General features: G+C 40.6%; 1 protein-coding gene across 4 annotated transcripts in view; it reads right to left on the bottom strand.

Annotated features, from left to right (window-relative positions):
* HLCS (holocarboxylase synthetase) overlaps positions 1-19,226 on the bottom strand; it is a 142,841-nt gene that overhangs the window by 12,338 nt on the left and 111,277 nt on the right. For all 4 annotated transcript variants that reach the window (XM_059840142.1, XM_059840143.1, XM_059840144.1 and 1 more), the window contains 2 exons: positions 4,632-4,699; positions 3,360-3,520 (listed from right to left, as the gene is read on the bottom strand). In XM_059840142.1, the coding sequence (XP_059696125.1) occupies positions 3,360-3,520; positions 4,632-4,699 (229 nt within the window). The remainder of the gene's footprint in view (positions 1-3,359; positions 3,521-4,631; positions 4,700-19,226) is intronic.

The raw sequence follows: 19,226 nt of genomic DNA, 5'->3' as shown, positions 1-19,226 counted from the left end.
TGAACTGCAAGGTGCAAATGGAGCAGAGCTGATCCCAGGGAGAGACCCCGTGCCCGGCCGTGCATTTTGGGGCCATTTTGGGGCATCTTGGGGGCAGCCATGGCTGGGCTCTGGTGCTGCCCAAGGTGGGTCCATGCAGGAGATCCTTGGAATCAATCCCTGCTTTATTCTGGAACTCTGCCCAGCCTCTGCTCTGGGTCAGCCTGCACAAGGCAGCAGCAGCAGCCAAAGAGACAGTGACATCCTGAATTTCAGAAAGGAAATTCAGCAGACAGGAGCAATCCCAGTTCCCAACCACATAAGTGGTTCAGAAGTGTCCCAAAGCTGTCCAGGCTCTCAGCAGCACAAACTGAGCTGTGACAACGTCCCAGCCCCACAGAGCAGCTTTTGTTGAAACCACAGGGCTGAGCTGAACTTTGCACTGGCTACTTGAACACAAAAACAAAGCAAATGTGCTTCCTGCAGCTTGAAACACTGCCCATGGCTGCTGCATCCCCGGGGCCAAATTAGGGGAGGTGCTCCAGGCCTACAGGAGTCGCATTCCCTCCTATTGCAGGGGGTGAAATCCCTTTACAGGATGTGTGAAAGCTGCACCTGGGTCCGTGTCTACTTTCCTGACAGATTTAAAGGCCAGGGAGGAGTCCATGACACATCCACTGACAGGAAATACTACCTGATTTTGCTATCAAAGCATTCTGAGGGAAAGTATCACCAGCTCCGATTCGTTATGGAAAAGAACTTGGCTCCTGGCACTGGGGGAAGGTTTTTAGGGGACTCTGGAGACGTGGGAGGAATGACACAGTGAAATGGTGCTCTCAGGGATGAAAGGGGGAAACACACACCTGTAAGACACCAGACAGTAGCTCTGTGACTGAAGTGACAACAGGCAGCAAGAACAACTGGGTGTTCCCATGACTGTTGTATTTGTGGGTGCCCCGATGGAGGAAGGAAGAATGAATCTGACTCCATGTTCTCAGCAGGCTAATTCATTATTTTAGGATACTATATTATATTGAAGAATGCTATACCAAACTATACTAAAGAAAGGATGCTTATTAAATGCTAAAAAGACAATAATGAAAACTGGTGACTCTCTCCAGAGCCCTGACACAGCTTGGCCCTGATTGGCCAAAGAGTGAAAACAGCTCCCAGCAGAATGCAATGGAACAATCACCTGGGGGTGAACAATCTCCAAACACATTCCATATGGGCACAGCACAGGAGAAGCAAATGAGAGAGGAATTGTTTTCCTTTTCTCTGAGGCTTCTCAGCTTCCCAGGAGAAAAATCCTGGGTGAAGGGATTGTTCAGAGAATGTGAATGCCACACATGACTTTGCCACGGAGTGGATTCACCAGGTACCACACAAAACGGAGCAATTCTTGTCTTCCCTCACTAATGAGACACTCTGCTGTTCTCACAATGGGAGAGCAAAGCATCCTCTTGATTTAAAGCCCATTTGCATCCTTGGCATTAACATCTGACAAGGGAACTTCCAACCCAGCCCTCAGATCTGCTCTGGGAGGACCCACACCAAAGGCTCAGCAGAGTCAATAATTGTGGCCATCCTAAAAGCCATGAGTGGCTGATAAAGTGAGACATGGACCTCTTGAACCAGCCCAGAAGAGGCTCCAGGATGGGCAGAGGGCTGGAGCAGCTCTGCTGGGAGGAAAGGCTGGCACAGCTGGCATTGCTCACCTGCACAGGAGAAGCTTTGGGCTGAGCTCAGGGTGGCCTTGCAGGGCCTGAAGGAGCCCCAGGAAAGCTGGAGAGAGACAATTCCCAGGGGATGCAGGGACAGCACCCAGGGAATGGCTCCCAGTGCCAGAGGGCAGGGCTGGGTGGGATCTTGGCAATGAGGAATTGTTCCCTGGCAGGGTGGGCAGGGGCTGGGATGGAATTCCATCCCTGGATCCCTGGCAGTGCCCAAGGCCAGCTTGGACACTGGGGCTGGGGCAGCCTGGCACAGTGGGAGGTGTCCCTGCCATGGCAGGGGTGGGATGATCTTTCAGATCCCTTCCAACCCAACCCATCCCATGATCCCATCCCTCTGTAGATCATCCCATTGTTGGTGGCTGCTGCAGTTGGTGTGACATGGACATAAGGAAACACCTTGCAGGACTTGAGTCCAAGGGGGAAATTCAAGCAGTGAGTTTTTGATAATTTTTAAAATTTTCTTGCTGTAACAGAATTGATTCTAAACCTTTAACTCTGTTTTGCCCCCCTGCCAAGGGCTGATGTCCCCTCAGGTTCAGCAGATCTGCCCTGGGCAGAGAAAACTCTTTACTGTCCAAATTCTCAGTAGAGCACACACATTATTGATCCACATTTTTTACACCAATATTTGGCACTTCAGTCACCTTTTTTCCTCTTGAATGGAATAAAATTTAAAAATGCCACAGCACATCAGGGCAGGCACACAGGAGCAAAGCCACCTCCATTCATAAATCAGCTCCTTCCCCAGTCATCCCCAAATTTTATAAAACTAACTCTTGTCCCTTCCTTTTCAAGTGGTCAAATTATCCACTCCAGCCAAATATTTTATATTGCAAATTTTAGCCTGCAGCATTTTGTTTTTCCAGTCAGGTTATGAAGCACTGAATTTAGAAGGTTTTAATAGAAAGGCTGACAGACCCTAAACTCCAGCAAAGCTACTGGGTGCCACTATAATAAAGTTCATGTGTAAATGTGTATAAGTCATTGATTTTCTGTAATATAGGAAACATATGCTTGAGTTAACTACTTCTGTAAAATACCAAAGTTTTATAGTTAGCAAATATTAGGAAATGGTAACATTAAAAAGGAGATATATGAGGTGATAAAGAAGACTGGTTCTTCATTTTAATACTGATGACAGGACACTTGATTCCCTCTCGAGAGCAATTCTCCTCAGTTCTTGCTTTAGAAATCAGTTTTCAACCTTAAACAAGGGTTGGAAAAATTCTTTAAAAGGGATAAAGTGACCACTGAAACAGCACCAACAGAAAAGCAGAAAAGGATTTGTCAGTTTTATTCATTTTTCCCTCCTCCTTATTCTCCTTCCAAATCAAAACTAATCAGCTCCATTGTTGGGCAAACAAAATTGACTTTTCTTTACTGCTGAGGATTGAGGCTTCAGTTTCACAAGATTAAGAGTGAAATGAGTACAGTGCATTTGATCAGCTCAGTAAAAGAATATTCATCCTCTGGATATTGGATTTCTCCAAACACATCAATAATCAAACATTAGGAAGGTTAAGTTTAGGTTCTTTTTAAAAACTGAATCATGCTTTCAGCCATTACACACAGAAAAGACACAGCTAAAATCTGAATTTAATGGAAATGGAAGCAGGAATGGTGAGATGAGTTAGAAGGACATACCTCATATCCTGGGATGGACCTGACCGCCTCTACCACTGCCAGGGACACCAGGTGCTGGATAAAAGGAATTCTCTGGCCCAGGTTGGAATGTAGAGGGATGGAGATGTGCAGGGTGGACAGGGCACAGCCCGTGGGGCTGAGCCAAACGTTCCCACCACGACCTGGCAGGGACAGGAAAAAGGGGAACTTAACTCAAGAACAGAATATTTATGAAAAAGATCACTTTGAAGATAACAACATAGGAGAAAGAGTCAAAGGTATCCATCCTATCCATCCCAAGAATGTACCAAAAGTTCCTTTAATGGAACCAAACCAATTTTCCAAACCAATTGGTTCCCAAACCAATTTTGAAAGAAAAAGGGTTAAAGTGCAAAGCTTTTTCTTCAAAAAAATATTGGAATTTTAAAAATATTCTCATCCCTGTAAGTGTTCCAGGCCAGGCTGGGTGGGGCTCTGAGCACCTGGTTTTGTGGAAGGCATGGCAGGGGGTGGAACAAGATGATCTTTAAGGTCCCTTCCAGCTCAGGCCATTCTATAATTCTGCTCTGAGGTTCTGAAGGACAAGTTGCTGCTCAGTTTCCCAGCAAGTCCTAAATAAACCCCCTGCTTCCAGGATTTTCCTGGTCTCTGCTGGCAGACACATTTCAAAGATCTTGCTTTGTTCAGGTGGAGAAGCATTTCTGAAAATGCTCTGGGTGCACCCAGAAAAGCACCCAAACTCTGAACCACCCTGCACTGAAACCAGGGAATCGTCTTCCCATGGATTTGTGCTCAGAAAAGCTTCTGGGGCCACACACTCTGCTCTTCCAGCAGAATGAGTGTGGCTTTTAAAGAAGTGCCAGCATTTTTCTGGGCAGGAAACACGACTTGCTCACATTTATCTGCTCAGGCAGGTCCTTCAGACTCAATCTCAGAGCACGTCAAGCCCCAGTCCTGCTCCAGTTCACCCAGTTTCAGTTTTCATCTGGAGCTCTGACTTGTGTTACACTGAGTGTAGTGATGGCAGCTCTTGTGACTGGCAGAACTGTTTTGGCAGGAACCAGGAGACCATTAAATCATTTCTGCAAAAGCCACCAAACATCCTGAAAACGTTTACTTTGGTCTCTTATTAACTTTTGGGTTTTCAGTTTGAATCCACAGTTTGAGCAGGAGGAGAAGAGGACAGGCTCGTTCTATGGATTATATTATCAAAAACGCTCATAATCCAGCCTCAAATGTCCTATTTTGTGTATTTAACACACATTTATGAGCAAAACCAGGAGATTTACTCACCTTTCCCTTGTGTTTGTCGAACAGCCACTGCTATTAAACCCATCTCCTCAGGCAACTCGAACATTAACCTGCCAATTAGGGGAAAAACCAAAAACCCCACATGCTTATCAGCTGCAACACTAAGCTACATTCATGAAAATCAAGGCTTAAATATCAGGTAATATTTTATGTTAACGTTGCACCACCGTTTTTTCCAGTTCACATTTAGTCCCGACCCAAACCCATTAGAATATTAAAAAAGGATTGGCTGAAAAACGAGAATGTAAAATATTCTTTTATCTCTTAGGCTGAAATAAATCAGAGCCATAGTTCATTTGAGTTCTGATAACCCAGGTTTTGTGTTTCTTCACTTCTTCCTCAAGTGCTCATTTTTTGGGTGTCCCTATCTTCAGCAAGTGACAACCAGCAATTCTCAACATTTGTTTCTACTTACAGAGAATTTTTGTTCATGCTACAAAATACAAGAGCAGCAGTTTCTGATTATTTAGAAAACCAATATGGTGGCAATAAAGCAGTTTAAAAGATACACTATCCCCTGAGAACTAATTATGATTTAACTACAGTAAATAAATCTACACCTTCTGAGAGCTCTAGAGAACACTGGCTTATTTTAGGCTTGTGTTCTGCTTTTAAAATAGTTTCACTTAAAAGAATACTAACTTTCCTCTGGGGATAAGTAGAAAGTGCACTTTAACACCACCAAATGAGTCAATGCTACACTTAAAATAAAAAAAAAAGAAAAGAAAAAACCCTACTGTGAGAACTTTGTTCAAGCCACTTTTGAACTGTACCATGATCCTCCTCCATTTCACATTTTCAGGGAGAGTTATTTCAGAGATAAAACACATTCAAGATGTTGCCTGTGAGGGAAGCCCAAACAGGGATGTCCAGCCCACAAATCTGCTTCTCCCACAGGCACAAGCACGATGTTGTCATTCCTATCAAAGCAATCTTGTCTCAGGGGTAAGGGCAGCCCAAATCAGAGAAAAAAGCTCCATTCTCAATGATCTCCTGTGAGAGATGGATTTGTAAAGAACTTCTAAAATTTGACAGAAAATTCAAGTAGTGCTGTGTATTTGTATGTAAATACTGAGATGAGGGGTAAATAGGTTTTAAAATATGGTTTTGTAAAATGATTAGGTATTTTAGAGAATTGGAACTGTGAAAGATGTATTGTAGTAAGGCTATGTAAGGAAAAAATATGGATAATTGGTGTTAGAAGTAATAGCAGTATTGTGTGGTAAAAGTTAATAAGTTTAAATGCATCATAGTTCATAAGTTTAAATAAAAAATTAATGAAGTATTGTAATTAAGAAGCAGGTTGGCTTCTGATGGAAGGGCATTGAGTGTTACATCTCTTGTATGTCACTATTTGAGACTCATAATAAAATCTTTTAAAACTCCCCTCAGTTGCCCCATCCCTGTAAGAGCTGAGAAAACCAATTTCCCCTGAAATTCAGATGGGTTTGGGAGCTGGTTCAAGCTCTGCAATCGAGGAGGTGCAGGAGCAGCAAGGAGGAGCTGTGGGTGTCCCACAGACACACAAGGAGCTGAGATGAGGAACCATCCATGGCTCCTGCTGCACAGCCTGATAAATGGGACCTCAGCAACTCCTGGGGCTGTGGCAGCACCAAAAGGCAAGAAAGCCCAAGATTTCAAACTCCTGACTCATTTTAGGTTGGATATTAGGAAAAAGGTTTTTCCAGCAAGGGGGAGAAAGTTCTGGCCTGGCTGCCCGGGGAGGTGGTGGAGTCCCCATCCCTGGGTGTGTTTGACAAAGCCTGGAGGTGGCACTGGGTGCCAGGGCTCAGCTGGGCTGTTGGGCCTGGGCTGGACTCGATGGGCTTGGAGAGCTCTTCCAACCCAGGGATTCTGGGAATTCAGTGATTCTACTTTCATGGTGATGAGGTTATTGGAAAGCCCAAGCAAAGTCTGGATCAAAAATGCCTTTGCTAAGTACAAATCACAGAATCCTGGAATGGTTTGGCTTGGAAGGGACCTTAAAGATGATCCAGTTCCACCCCCTGCCGTGGGCAGGGCCACACAAACCAGCAGGAGCTGGAGCAGGCCCCACGATGTTTTCCCACGTTATTCCTGAGTCATGGAGATGCCATCAAAGGCCAACAGCCAGAAAATCTCTTTACCAGTCACCTTCCATGAAACACACCTTGGGAATTGTCTCCTCTGGACACTGTGGATCACATGCTGACACCAGGCCCACCTATCCACCACCTTTAGCAGTAAATTTTACCTCTTGACACAGAATCCCAGAATCATCAAGGCTGGAGGAGCCCCTCAGGATCAGCCAGGGCCACCATCCCAAACCCTGTCCCCAAGGCCACATCCAGACTGCTCTGGGACAATTCCAGGGACTCCAAACCTCCCTGGGCAGCTCAGCCCAAGGCCTGACCTCTCTGCCAGGGACATTTTCTTTCCCAATCTCCAACCTGAGCCTGCCCTGGTGCCATCTGGGGCCATTTCCTCTCCTCCTTCCACTTTCCCCAGCCCTCCCTCGCTGCCCCTGATCCCCTTTTCTCCAGGCTGAGCCCCCCCAGCTCCCTCAGCTGCTCCTCCCAGGATGTGTTTTCCAGATCCTTCTCTTCCCTGGACACACTCCAGCCCCTCAGGAGGAAAACCCCCCAAAGCTCAGGAGGTTTCATCCCTGTCTCCTGGGAGCAGCCTGATTACAACACCAAGTCCCTGCTTTTGCAACACAAAAATCCAATTTAAACTTGGACACACAGTTAGGAGGAAATTACAGGCTTTGTTGAAACACATGGAGTTCTGCTGCTTCTCCATTCATGTGTCTGTTTTTAAATAATGAAAAAAAAAAAAAAATCCTGTGCTGCCATGAGGGGAGGAAAATAAACAGAGCAGGAAAAAAGCTAATTAGGAATGCAAAACACAGGCTTCTGCACCAAAGAGATACAATTAGGAGAACAGATGATGCAGCTCTTGGAGACTTGGCAGCAGGTAACAACTCATTACATGGAGAGGCTGAGGCTGGACTTTCAAGGGTCACAAAGAAATTCCTTAAAGGACACAACACGGGGAAGTTGTTAATTCCCAGCCTGATAGAGCAAGAGACACACAGATTGATTTTTTACAACTTCCTGAGATTGTGCTGGAATTAACATGAAGGCAATGACAATAAAATTCTGCACTCAGCCTCCTGCCTGCCTTCCCCCAGCTTCAGAGCTCTGAGCATGGTGTGTGCTTGTTAGTTTGGTGGGGTTTCTTTTCTTCTCTGGGAGAAACAACTTGGATTTTCCTAACCAGAAAGATTAACTGTACGTGCACTTTTTTACATATTGACTTCCCTTCTTCTCTTTCAACTTAATCAGTTGCAGATTTAACAATTTCATTTTTCTGCAGAGTGGCTTAATCACAGTGCTCACCACATTTCCCCCCTCCCTGAAATCTTCTCCTTCAAGAAATTATCTTTTTTTTTTTTTTTTTTTTCCTTTCTCTGCTCTTTAACCATCATGCTCTGGGTATTAATTCCAAAAACCAAAATGAGATATAAGATTATGGCAACATGAAAATAAATTTACCCATCAGGAAGAATATCAGATGACATCTATATGATCATAGAAGATGATACTGGAATTTTATGTAAACTTTTCAATTTTTTTTTAACATTTTTGTGGTATTTTCCAAAATGTGAGCAAGACACTTTTGGCATACAGCTGAAACAGTGAGAGGTTCTAGCACAGTTTTTTATACAAATACCCTCCTCCCCACCCTGCAGTGCATCCTAAGAGTGCTGACAAGAGTAATAAACAATATTTAATTATTTTACAGAAATTCCAAGTGTCAGGAGGACTCCCCTGCCAACACAACGACTTTTCATCCTACATGAACATAAAATGGGAACTGAAACCCCCAAAACCACGTTTGACTCATGTTAACAAGGATAAATTTCATTGATGTTGTGGGTTTAAGGTTGAAACTCCCATGAAGGCATCCTGCTGTGTTACAGTATTGCAGAGGCATTAGCACGGCCAGCAGTGCATTCCAGATGTTCAAATACCTGGGCACAAGAGTTGGGGGCAGGTTTGGCCCTTCCCTTCAAGCTCCTTGCCTGAAAATCTCACTCTCAAAGGGGTTGTTGAGAGGGTGTTGTAAAAGCAACACACAAAAAAAAAAAAACCCAAAAAAACCAAACCAAAAAAAAAAAAAAACCAGAAAAAAATAAACCAACCAAAACCAAAACCCCAAACCCTCTCAATTTTAGCCAAATCAATGAATTCCAGAATTATTTAGATTGGTGGGCAACAGTTAGAGAAGACACCATGAATGAGAGGAGTAAGTTTGGATTAGATATTGGGAAAAAATTCTTCTCTGGGAAGGTGGGGAGGCCCTGGAAAGAATTCCCAGAGCAGCCGGGGCTGCCCCTGCATCCCTGGAAGTGCCCATGGCCAGGTTGGAGCAGCCTGGGACAGTGCAGGGTGTCCCTGCCCCATGCCATGGATGAAACTGGACAATCTTTGATGTCCCTTCCAACACAAACCATTCTGTGATTCCATCAAATATAAAATCAATGTTGTTATTGACCCCAAAGCAGCAGTTCCTGTGAGTGACCCCATGCTGGGAATCTGCTAAAAGCCACCAAATCAGGAAGTGTGGGGAACTTTTGAGGATGAACAAACCCTGGATTCAGTTTATTTGGGTAGATGGGATCTCATGGGTGACATCTCTGAGTGGCAAAGGAGTTCAAAAGATCTGATCTTTACAAATTCCATCCCCCTAAAATAACCCTGTCACAATCCTGAGGAAAATAAGGATGTGAACAGAGGCTGCTTTGGCTAAAAGGGGAATCCAAGGGGGTAAAAGAATGTCCAAAAAAGATGGAAGCAAGGAGGAATGCTACAAAGGAGAAAGGCAGAAATATGGTCCAGAGAATGGAAAGCTCAATTATGTTAGAGACTGGGGGGGAAAAAGAAATAAAAGGCAACAAGAACTTCTACTTAACTCAACTTAATCACATTCCACAGCTTCTACTGGAATGTGATTTAAAAAAAAAGGAAAATGTGGAGTCTCAGCCCCAGGTCTTCCCCAACAAAGCCTTCCAGGACTTCACACAGGGTTCAGGGAGAAGAGGAAGCACCAGCAGTAGGAAAGAATTGATCTCATAAATCTCTTGGGAAATCTTGGATCAATCAGGTTGGTGAGAGCAGAGGGGATGGATCTGAGAGTGCTGAGGGCACATCCAGCTCTCCTGTCCTCATGGTCAGGGACAGCAGGGTGCTGCCAGATCGAAAGGGAAAACCTCTCCAAGCTGTTGTTCCAAACATCCCTGGATCCAAGGCAAGCCTTGAGCAGGAAGGGTCTGGGTGCTGGGATTGAAAATCCTGGTTTGTACTGCAGCTGTGGGCTGGATACAACTGCAGACCCTCAGGGGGTTCTCCAAGACTTGTCCTATTGAATGTCTGCATAAGTTTAATAGGAGGTGAAGGAAAGCAGGGGATTCAGGAGGAAATGGCACACACACCCTGCCAGCTTGTGAGTGACACTGAGCTGTGGGGATAACTAAACCCTGGAATGGGATGTGGAGTTTTTCCAGACCTGACTGGAAAAAGCCTTTATCAAGCTGGTCAGAATTCACTGTTGACTCTGCTTAAAAGAAAGGGTTTGGATTAGAGACCTTCAGGGATTCTTGACTCCAGAAAATGCACAGGAACTTGGCATCTCTGGTGTTTCCAGCAGACATTTGGGTTGGGCTGAAATCAGTCAGAAATTGGAACTGTTCAATCAGTGATTCAGCCCCAGTGCTGGGCACTGGAATCCCATCTCCCAGGCAGGACCCTAAAGCCATTTGCACACTCTCTTACAAGCTGAAATATTTACATTTCTCCATCCTCCACTTTCCATGAGGCATTTTACACACAGCCAGGTGCTCCAGAAGATTGACTCCCCCAGCTGAGACACGAACACCTCAGCTGTTAATCCAGCTCAGGCTGATTCAAACGACAGAAATCTCACTTAAAACTGTGCCTAAATCCAGCAAAAAACCCATTTACCAGAATACCCCTGACATGAATGCACTCTTCTGTTCTAAAGCAAAAATTCATTGCTCCTTTCACTTTCTGCTGGGTTCCCCCACAGCAAAGTCAGCACAGAAAGGGCCATTTAATGTCAAATTCTCCTTGAACTCCTTGGATCCACCAAAGTCCTGCACCAGTGAGGAAAAGCATTAAAGGGATTACAATATCCCAACCAAAGGGGAAAGCTAAAAAAGCACTGCAACCTTGCACAGCTGGCTCCTTGTTACCTCAAGAAATGCTACAAAAAGAAGATTGTCCTGAAGCAGACAGGGCATTTCCAGCAAGGAATATTCCCCTGAATGAATGACGTGGGTGAGGAGCTCCCAGAGCCTCTGGCTGGCCTCTAAATCCTTCAGCAGGGCAATAATAACAATTCAGGTCCAGGGAAAAGGCAGGGTGGAGGAGGGCTGGGAGCAGGGCAAAGCCACCTGAGATGTTTTTCGGCTCTCCAGGAATGAAAGCTGCTGTTGGCAAAGGGGAAGCAACAGCAAAAGATGCCAGGGGAGAGAAGGGAAGATTAAATCACCTCTTTTTTACCACCCACGTGCTCATGCTTGGTTGCAATGATGTTGTTATGAACTGGGAATGGTTCCTGCTTTGCTGGTGGAATTGCTTTGAGAATCAGGGCCTGCTGCACAGAACTCTACCATGAAATCCTCTTTTTTTTTTCCTCTGCCCACTGCGTTTTTCAGCTGGTAATTTTCTTGTCTCTCTATTTTTATACCTGACGTTTTATAATTAGCCCTTTGTCTATGTTCATAAGCTTTTCCTCTTGAAAAAGAAAAAGAGAATTTGAAAACACAGCACCATACAGGCAGAGGTGTCAGGAAACATACCCAAATAAGAAAGGACTCCAAAAAATTAGTTTGCCAACAAAATGCCAGTAAAATTTGAAACCTGGGATCAGACACACTGGTCATGTTCCAAAACTGCAAACTTAAAGAACTTCTTTATTCAGTAAATCAGTTTCTCTGTGAATATCATCAAGACCACAAAGTTACAGCAAAGGAGGGCGTTTCCAGGGGAGATGTGAGGAGAGTTTGGGAGTTTCTTTCCATTTTTAATTTGAAAAGCAAAAACCTGTCCTGTTTTGAACTATTTATTTCATTTTTTCCCCATCTAATAAGTAATATTTTCTATTCATACCCTGTCTTGAAAAAGCCACCTGAAGCCAAAAGTGAACATGGGACAAATGGGAATGAAACAGATTTTGTTAGGAAACAGAATTCCAGTGCCAAGCTTTAAGGAACAGAAGATTTACCAGCATGCAGTGAAATGTATTTATCATAACATGGTAAGAGTAGAATCATCAGGCTAAAATGAAATTTATAAACACACTGATCAAAGCCAGATCCAGCCCTTCTTGTGTGAGGTCAAACCCAGCACAGGAGAGAATTGCCCTGTGGAAAATATTTCTCTGTCTGCTCACACAAGGAATTGTGAAAGACCTAAAAAATCAATAATTACAATTATTTTCCTCATTTAAATTAATATTTTTTCCTTTATCTTATTATAATTAATATTAAAAGTTTCATAAATACTTAAAATCACAGAGGGAACTGTGAAAGACCTCAAAAAATTAGTAATAATTATTTCCCTTATTTAAATTGTTTTTTTCCTTCATTGTATTATTATTAAAAGTTGCAATACCTAAAATCACAGAAGGAACTGTGAAAGACCTTAAAAATTAGTAATAACAATTATTTTCCTTTCTTTAAATAAATATTTTTTCCTTTATTGTATTATTATTAAAAGTTTCATCAATATTTAAAACCACAGAAGGAACTGTGAAAGACCTAAAAACTAGTAATAACAATTATTTTCCTAATTTAAATTAATTTTTTTTCCTTTATATTATTATTATTAAAGTTTCATCAATACTTGAAATCACAGAAGGAACTGTGAAAGACCTCAAAAATTAGGAATAATTATTTCCCTTATTTAAATTATTATTTTTCTTTTATTAATATTAAAAGTTTCATCAGTACTTAAAATCACAGAAGGAATTGTGAAAGACCTGAAAAATTAGTAATAACAATTATTTTCCTTATTTAAATTAATATTTTTCCTTTATCTTATTATTATTATTATTAAAAGTTTCATCAATACTTAAAATCACAGAAGGAACTGTGAAAGACCTCAAAAATTAGAACTAATTCTTTTCCTTATTTAAATTAATATTTTTTCCTTCATCTTATTAATATTAAAAGTTTCATCAATACTTAGTCACAGAAGGAACTGTGAAAGACCTAAAAAATTAGAAATAATTTTTTTCCTTATTTAAATTAATATTTTTCCTTTCTTCTTATTATTTAATGTTTCATCAATACTTGAAATCACAGAAGGAACTGTGAAAGACCTAAAAAATTAGAAATAATTCTTTCCCTTATTTAAATCAATTTTTTCTTTTATCTTATTAAAAATTTCATCAATACCTAAAATCACAGAATTAATTTACACTCAGGAGAACCCTCTAAAACCTTTGATTTTTCCCCCATGATTTGCTTTAAATTTCTTTTCTTTTCTGCCTGCAACATCCACTGTGCTCAACATTTGGGTTCTGGATGCAGCAAATTCCCAAATTTTCTCCATCCAGTGCTAGCTGGAAAATAATTCTAATTATTCTCCTCTTTCTGAAGGCACACACACAAGTTTTCCTACCCTGAAACAAAAGGCAGCACAATTTCACACTGCCATTTCTTGTCAATACTTTCATCCCTTTTCTAAAAATTATATTGAAAGACAATAAAATAAATTTCAGGCAAATTTCTCCATTACCTCAATTTTCCTTGGTCAAAAGCACCTGAGCCTCAATTTCCAAATTCTCATCCCTCACCATTTCATTGAAAAACTTCATTAATTTTATGAAAAAATTAATTAATTAATTGAAATTTGGAAAATTTAATTGAAAAATACACGCAGAAGGTGTTAAAAGCTCCAAGAGCCTGGTGGATATTCTGATTTTTGGGACGTGTATGGTACAAACATCAGCACTTAGGGGTTCCTGGACACATTCCTTGGCCTTCCATCCAATCTTCCTGAATTTTTCCCCATTGTGGTTTCATAAATTGGCAGGTAAAGCACAATTATTTCCCTTTTTTTCCATTAGGAATGGTGATGCATGAAATCTTTGGGGGGAAAAAAGGGATTATTAACATTTTGCTGTGTGAAAATAATCAAAACACCCCATGTCAGTAAACCCAGAACTGAATCAAAAAACTCCCACAGACAAAATACCAGGGTTTTAATCCTTCTCTAATAAAAATCAGAGGTGTAACACTAAAAAAATTAATATATTAATAATATAATATAATATAATATAATATAATATAATATAATATAATATAATATAATATAATATAATATAATATAATATAATATAATATAATATCACATAAATATACACAAATATAGAACCACGTAAATAAACCTAATATAAAAATAATGTAAATATAAATTAAAATCTAAGAGATTAGGGAGAAGTTTAATGCAAACTTTGGGGGGAAAAAGGGAATTTTTTTGTCTCAAAGTGTTTCAGTCAGAGCTGATTTTAAAATGAAATAATTAAGAAATGGCAGCTGAGCTTTTAGGTTGTAGATAAAATTTGAAATATTTTGTTTGATAATAAAGTTTATAATATTATTGAAAGAATATTTTTAATAAATAAATTTAAAATATTTTATTATAGTAAATAAAATAATATTTATAAAATTACTATAAAATATTATACAAATAATTTTAAAGTGTTATTAGACCTGATGGGATTTTACCATATTCATAATTTTTCAGAGCAAACAGAGATCCAGAAAAGCTGCTGCTCTCCAAGAGGAGGAATTGATTTCTCAAGGAGGAATAAATTTTACCAGTGCCATTTTTCCTTTCAAACACACAAATGGACATTTTATCCAACATCCCTACACAGAATTTCCTCCTGAGACAAGAACAGATTTTTTTTTCCTGATTTCAAATCACAGTTCATGTGAAGAGATAACAATCCAGAAAAATATTTTATTTTTCTCATGGTGAATTCTAGAAAAATCCATTGCTTTTCTCAGGGTGAATTCCAGAAAAATCTATTGCTTTTCTCATGGTGAATTCTAGAAAAATCCATTGCTTTTCTCAATGTGAATTCCAGAAAAATCTATTGCTTTTCTCAGGGTGAATTCCAGAGAAATCTATTGTTTTTCTCAGGGTGAATTCCAGAGAAATCTATTGCTTTTCTCAATGTGAATTCCAGAAAAATCTATTGTTTTTCTCAATGTGAATTCCAGAGAAGTCTATTGCTTTTGTCAGGGTGAATTCCAGAGAAATCCATTGCTTTTCTCATTGTGAATTCCAGAGAAATCTATTGCTTTTTTCAATGTGAATTCCAGAGAAATTTATTGCTTTTCTCAATGTGAATTCCAGAGAAATCTATTGCTTTTCTCATGGTGAATTCCAGAAAAATATTTTGCTTTTCTCAATGTGAATTCCAGAAAAATTTATTGCTTTTCTCATGGTGAATTCTAGAAAAATCTATTGCTTTTCTCAGGGTGAATTCCAGAAAAGTATTTTGCTTTTCTCAATGTGAATTCCAGAGAAATCTGTTGCTTTTCTCAGGATGAATTCCAGAAAATTCCATTGCTTTTCTCAATGTGAATTCCAGAAAATTCCATTGCTTTTCTCAATGTGAATTCCAGAGAAATCTATTGCTTTTATCAGGGTGAATTCTAGAAAAATCTATTGCTTTTCTCAGGGTGAATTCCAGAAAAGTTATTTTCCTTTTCTCAATGTGAATTCCAGAGAAATCTATTGCTTTTCTCAGGGTGAATTCTAGAAAAATCTATTGCTTTTCTCAGGGTGAATTCCAGAGAAATCTATTGCTTTTCTCAGGGTGAATTCAACACAATGGCTGAGCTCAGCTGGCTCTGCAGCCATAGAAATGATAATTAAAACACAAAAATGCTCTCATCAAGCAGCAGAGTTTCATCCCTGCCAGTGCCAAGGGAAACCAGAGATTTCTAAACTCAGAATTAAAGCCCAGAGCTTTTCCAACTCTCCAAAGCAGCTGAATCAAGGACAGCAAAGCTCTGTTTCCAAATAAGCTGGTGAATATTTTAAAACCCCTCGTTTTTGGGCTGTGCCAGCTCCAAGGCAGACTCCCAATAATTCATTTCATGGCTGATTAAAAATGGATTTCAAAACAAGGGAGTTGCTTTCTGCTGGCCACAGCATCATCAACAGCCATCCAAATAATGTGGATTTTAACCACAGACTCACACAAAACACAGCTGCTGCTCAAAGCCCCAAAAAAGGGATTTCCTTTGTCAAGGTGGGCAAAAAAAAATCCCAAAAGTTATTAATTTAAATTCTTCACCTTGGAAAGCTGGAAGTTCCTATTTCTGAGAGGTTAAAATATTCCCAGAATTATTAAAATGTTGTACAAATAAAATATGCACAAATCCTCCTGAGAGGTGGTGGATGGGTCACCAGAGAAGGTTTGGGTTGGAAAGTAAATTTATTTTGAATTTTGCCATCTTGACACTCTGCATGTCATAGAGGATGAAATCTGGATATCCCAAAGAGCAGAAAAGATAAAAATGTTGTTGCTCAAAGCCCCAAGAAAGGGATTTCCTTTGTCAAGGTGGGCAGAAAAAAATCCCAAAAGTCCCCAGGTTTCTTCACATGCAAGAAAAGCTGGAAGTTCTACTTCTGAGAGGTTAAAATATGGCCAGAAAGAATAAAATGTTGTACAAATAAAATATGTACAAACCATCCTGAGAGTTGGTGGATGGGTCACCACAGAATCACAGAAGATTTGGATTGTAAAGTAAATTTATTTTGAATTTTGGCATCTTGACACTCTGCATGTCATAGAGGATGAAATCTGGATGTCCCAAAGAGCAGAAAAGATAAAAATGTTGCTGCTCAAAGCCCCAAGAAAGGGATTCCTTTGTCAAGCCAGGGGGGAAAAAAAAAACCAAAAGTCCCCAGGTAATGTTGTTAATTCAAATTCTTCACATTGAAAAGCTGGAAGTTCCTATTTCTGAGAGGTTAAAATATGCCCAGAAAGAACAAAATGTTGTACAAATAAAAAATGTACAAATCAATGAGTTGGAAAGTAAATTTATCTTGGATTTTGGCATCCTGACATCTGCACACAGCAGAGGATGAAATCTGGATATCCCAAAGAGCAGAAAAGAAAGAAATGTCTTTGATTCCTGCATTTCCTCACCAAACCCAGGAATTGCCTCCAAGCCCTGACTAAAATCAAGTCAAACCCTAATTCTGCACCACTAGAAACCATTTTTAGCTTTAGGAAAGGTGGAAAAAATTGGGATTGCTCCCCTGGAGAGGAGAAGCTTTGGGGTGAGCTCAGAGTGGCCTTGCAGGGCCTGAAGGATCCAACAAGAAACCTGGAGAGAGACAATTCCCAGGGGATGCAGGGACAGGAAAAAGGGGGATCAATACTCATGGAGTAAGAACTGAAATCAGAAATTAATTTCTGAACCCCCTGGGTCCTCCTTCACCTATTTTTTTGTGCATTACTCAGCTGTAGAGGAAAATACAAGAAACTCTCTTATTCAGCTTATTTCTTATTTCTCTCCATTTCTTTAAAAACAGGTGTTGTGAAGTAGAATTTTATTTAAAATAAAAGTGAGGTTCTACCAAGGGTTAGGGCATTATGTAGCAAAGAATTCCTCTGGCTGGAGCAGGAGAAAAATGTGGAGGAATGATTTAATGGGAAGTTACAGACACAGATATGTAAAACTGCTGGGAAACAGATTAATAAAAGGAATAAATATGTGCAATAAAAGAAAAATCAGTGGTTGGTCACATTTGTGTGAAGTACAAAAATCCATGGCAAAATGAGCCCCAGCTGGAAATCCCACTCCAGAATCAAACTGGTTCTGACAGGGGCAGCATAAACCTGACCCAAATTCACAGCACAGCCCAGAGTGCTGGAAGGAGCCTCTGCCCTACTCATAAAACCTCACAACCATGGACAAACAACAGCTCACTTCAGCAAAAATCCATTTTTTTAGCAATTTTTAAAGGCAAAATTCCTGCATTGAGGCACTTGAGTGAAAGTTCCTTTGCACTGCTCTTGTGCTCCTTTGAGGAAGGAAACACAATTCTTTGCTTTCCCACTCTCAGCCCTACTCATAAAAACTCACATCCATGAAGAAACAACAGCTCACCTAAGCAAAATTCTCATTTTTAGCAATTTTTAAAGGCAAAACTCCTGCATCTGCGTTTGAAATGTTGCCCCACTGAACACGGGGAAATGCTCATTCATTTTCTTCCTGTACCAGGCACTTGAGTTAAAATTGCTTTACATTTTTGTGTTCTTTTGAGGACAGAAACACAATTCTTCACTATCTCACTCTCAGCCCTACTCACGACATCTCAAAATAATGGACAAACAACAGCTCACTTCAGCAAAAATCCTTTTTTTAGCAATTTTTAAAGGCAAAATTCCTGCATTGAGGCACTTGAGTGAAAGTTCCTTTGCACTGCTCTTGTGCTCCTTTGAGGACAGAAACAAAATTCTTTCCTTTCCCACTCTCAGCCCTCCTCATGACATCTCACATCCATGGAGAAACAACAGCTCACCTAAGCAAAATTCCATTTTTTTAGCAATTTTTAAATGCAAAATTCCTGCATCTGCATTTGAAATGTTGTCCCACTGAACATGGGGAAATGCTCATTCATTTTCTTCCTGTACCAGGCAATTGAGTTAAAATTTCTTTACATTGTTGTGTTCTTTTGAGGACAGAAACACAATTCTCTGCCATCCCACTCTCAGCCCTACTCACAAAATCTCACAACTATGGACAAACAACAGCTCATTTTAAAAATCCCTATTTTTAGCAATTTTTAAAGGCAAAACTCCTGCATCTGTGTTTGAAATGTTGTCCCACACCCACTGCACACGGGGAAATGCTCATTCACTTTTTTCCTGCATCAGGGACACGAGTGAAAGTTTCCTTCCACTGCTCCTGTGTTCCTCTGAGGACAGCAACACAATTCTCTGCTCTCCCACTCTCCCACCTCAGGACTCAAGTTTCCTCCACCCTGAACAATTCCCTCTCCCTGCTTTGAACCATGCCCAGCAAATCCACACTTTTTGGAGCCTCCTGCTGAAAACTGGGCCAGTAACTCCAGTTAAACCCTCCCAGTGTTGAGTGGCACTGCAAGGATTACCCTGACACTTTTAGCACATTTTTAAGCACTTTTCTGTGAATTTCAGTGCCAGTCCTCACCTCCTTTGTTACAACAGGGATTTGTTTTTAACTCACATCGAATTGCTCACTCAGACTTAAAGAACCTCTGGTGGAAATTGATATTCAATCACTCTCTCTCCATTTCATGATTTGCATCTGATTATTTGAGGCCACACTTTGATTTATCAAGCTTTGAGTTTTTAAATTCACCTTTTTACAACCTTATGGATTCTCCCAGCAAAGAGCATTTTTTGGTAAGGAAACTTTCAATTCTGTCACCCAAATGATTCATGGAAAGGACTGAGGCTGTGGGAGATCTGAAGCCTCAGCAGTCTGGCCTA

This window comes from Haemorhous mexicanus, chromosome 2 (assembly GCF_027477595.1).
Source record: "Haemorhous mexicanus isolate bHaeMex1 chromosome 2, bHaeMex1.pri, whole genome shotgun sequence".
Lineage (NCBI taxonomy): Eukaryota > Metazoa > Chordata > Aves > Passeriformes > Fringillidae > Haemorhous > Haemorhous mexicanus.
This window is presented reverse-complemented; position numbering and strand designations above follow the sequence as displayed.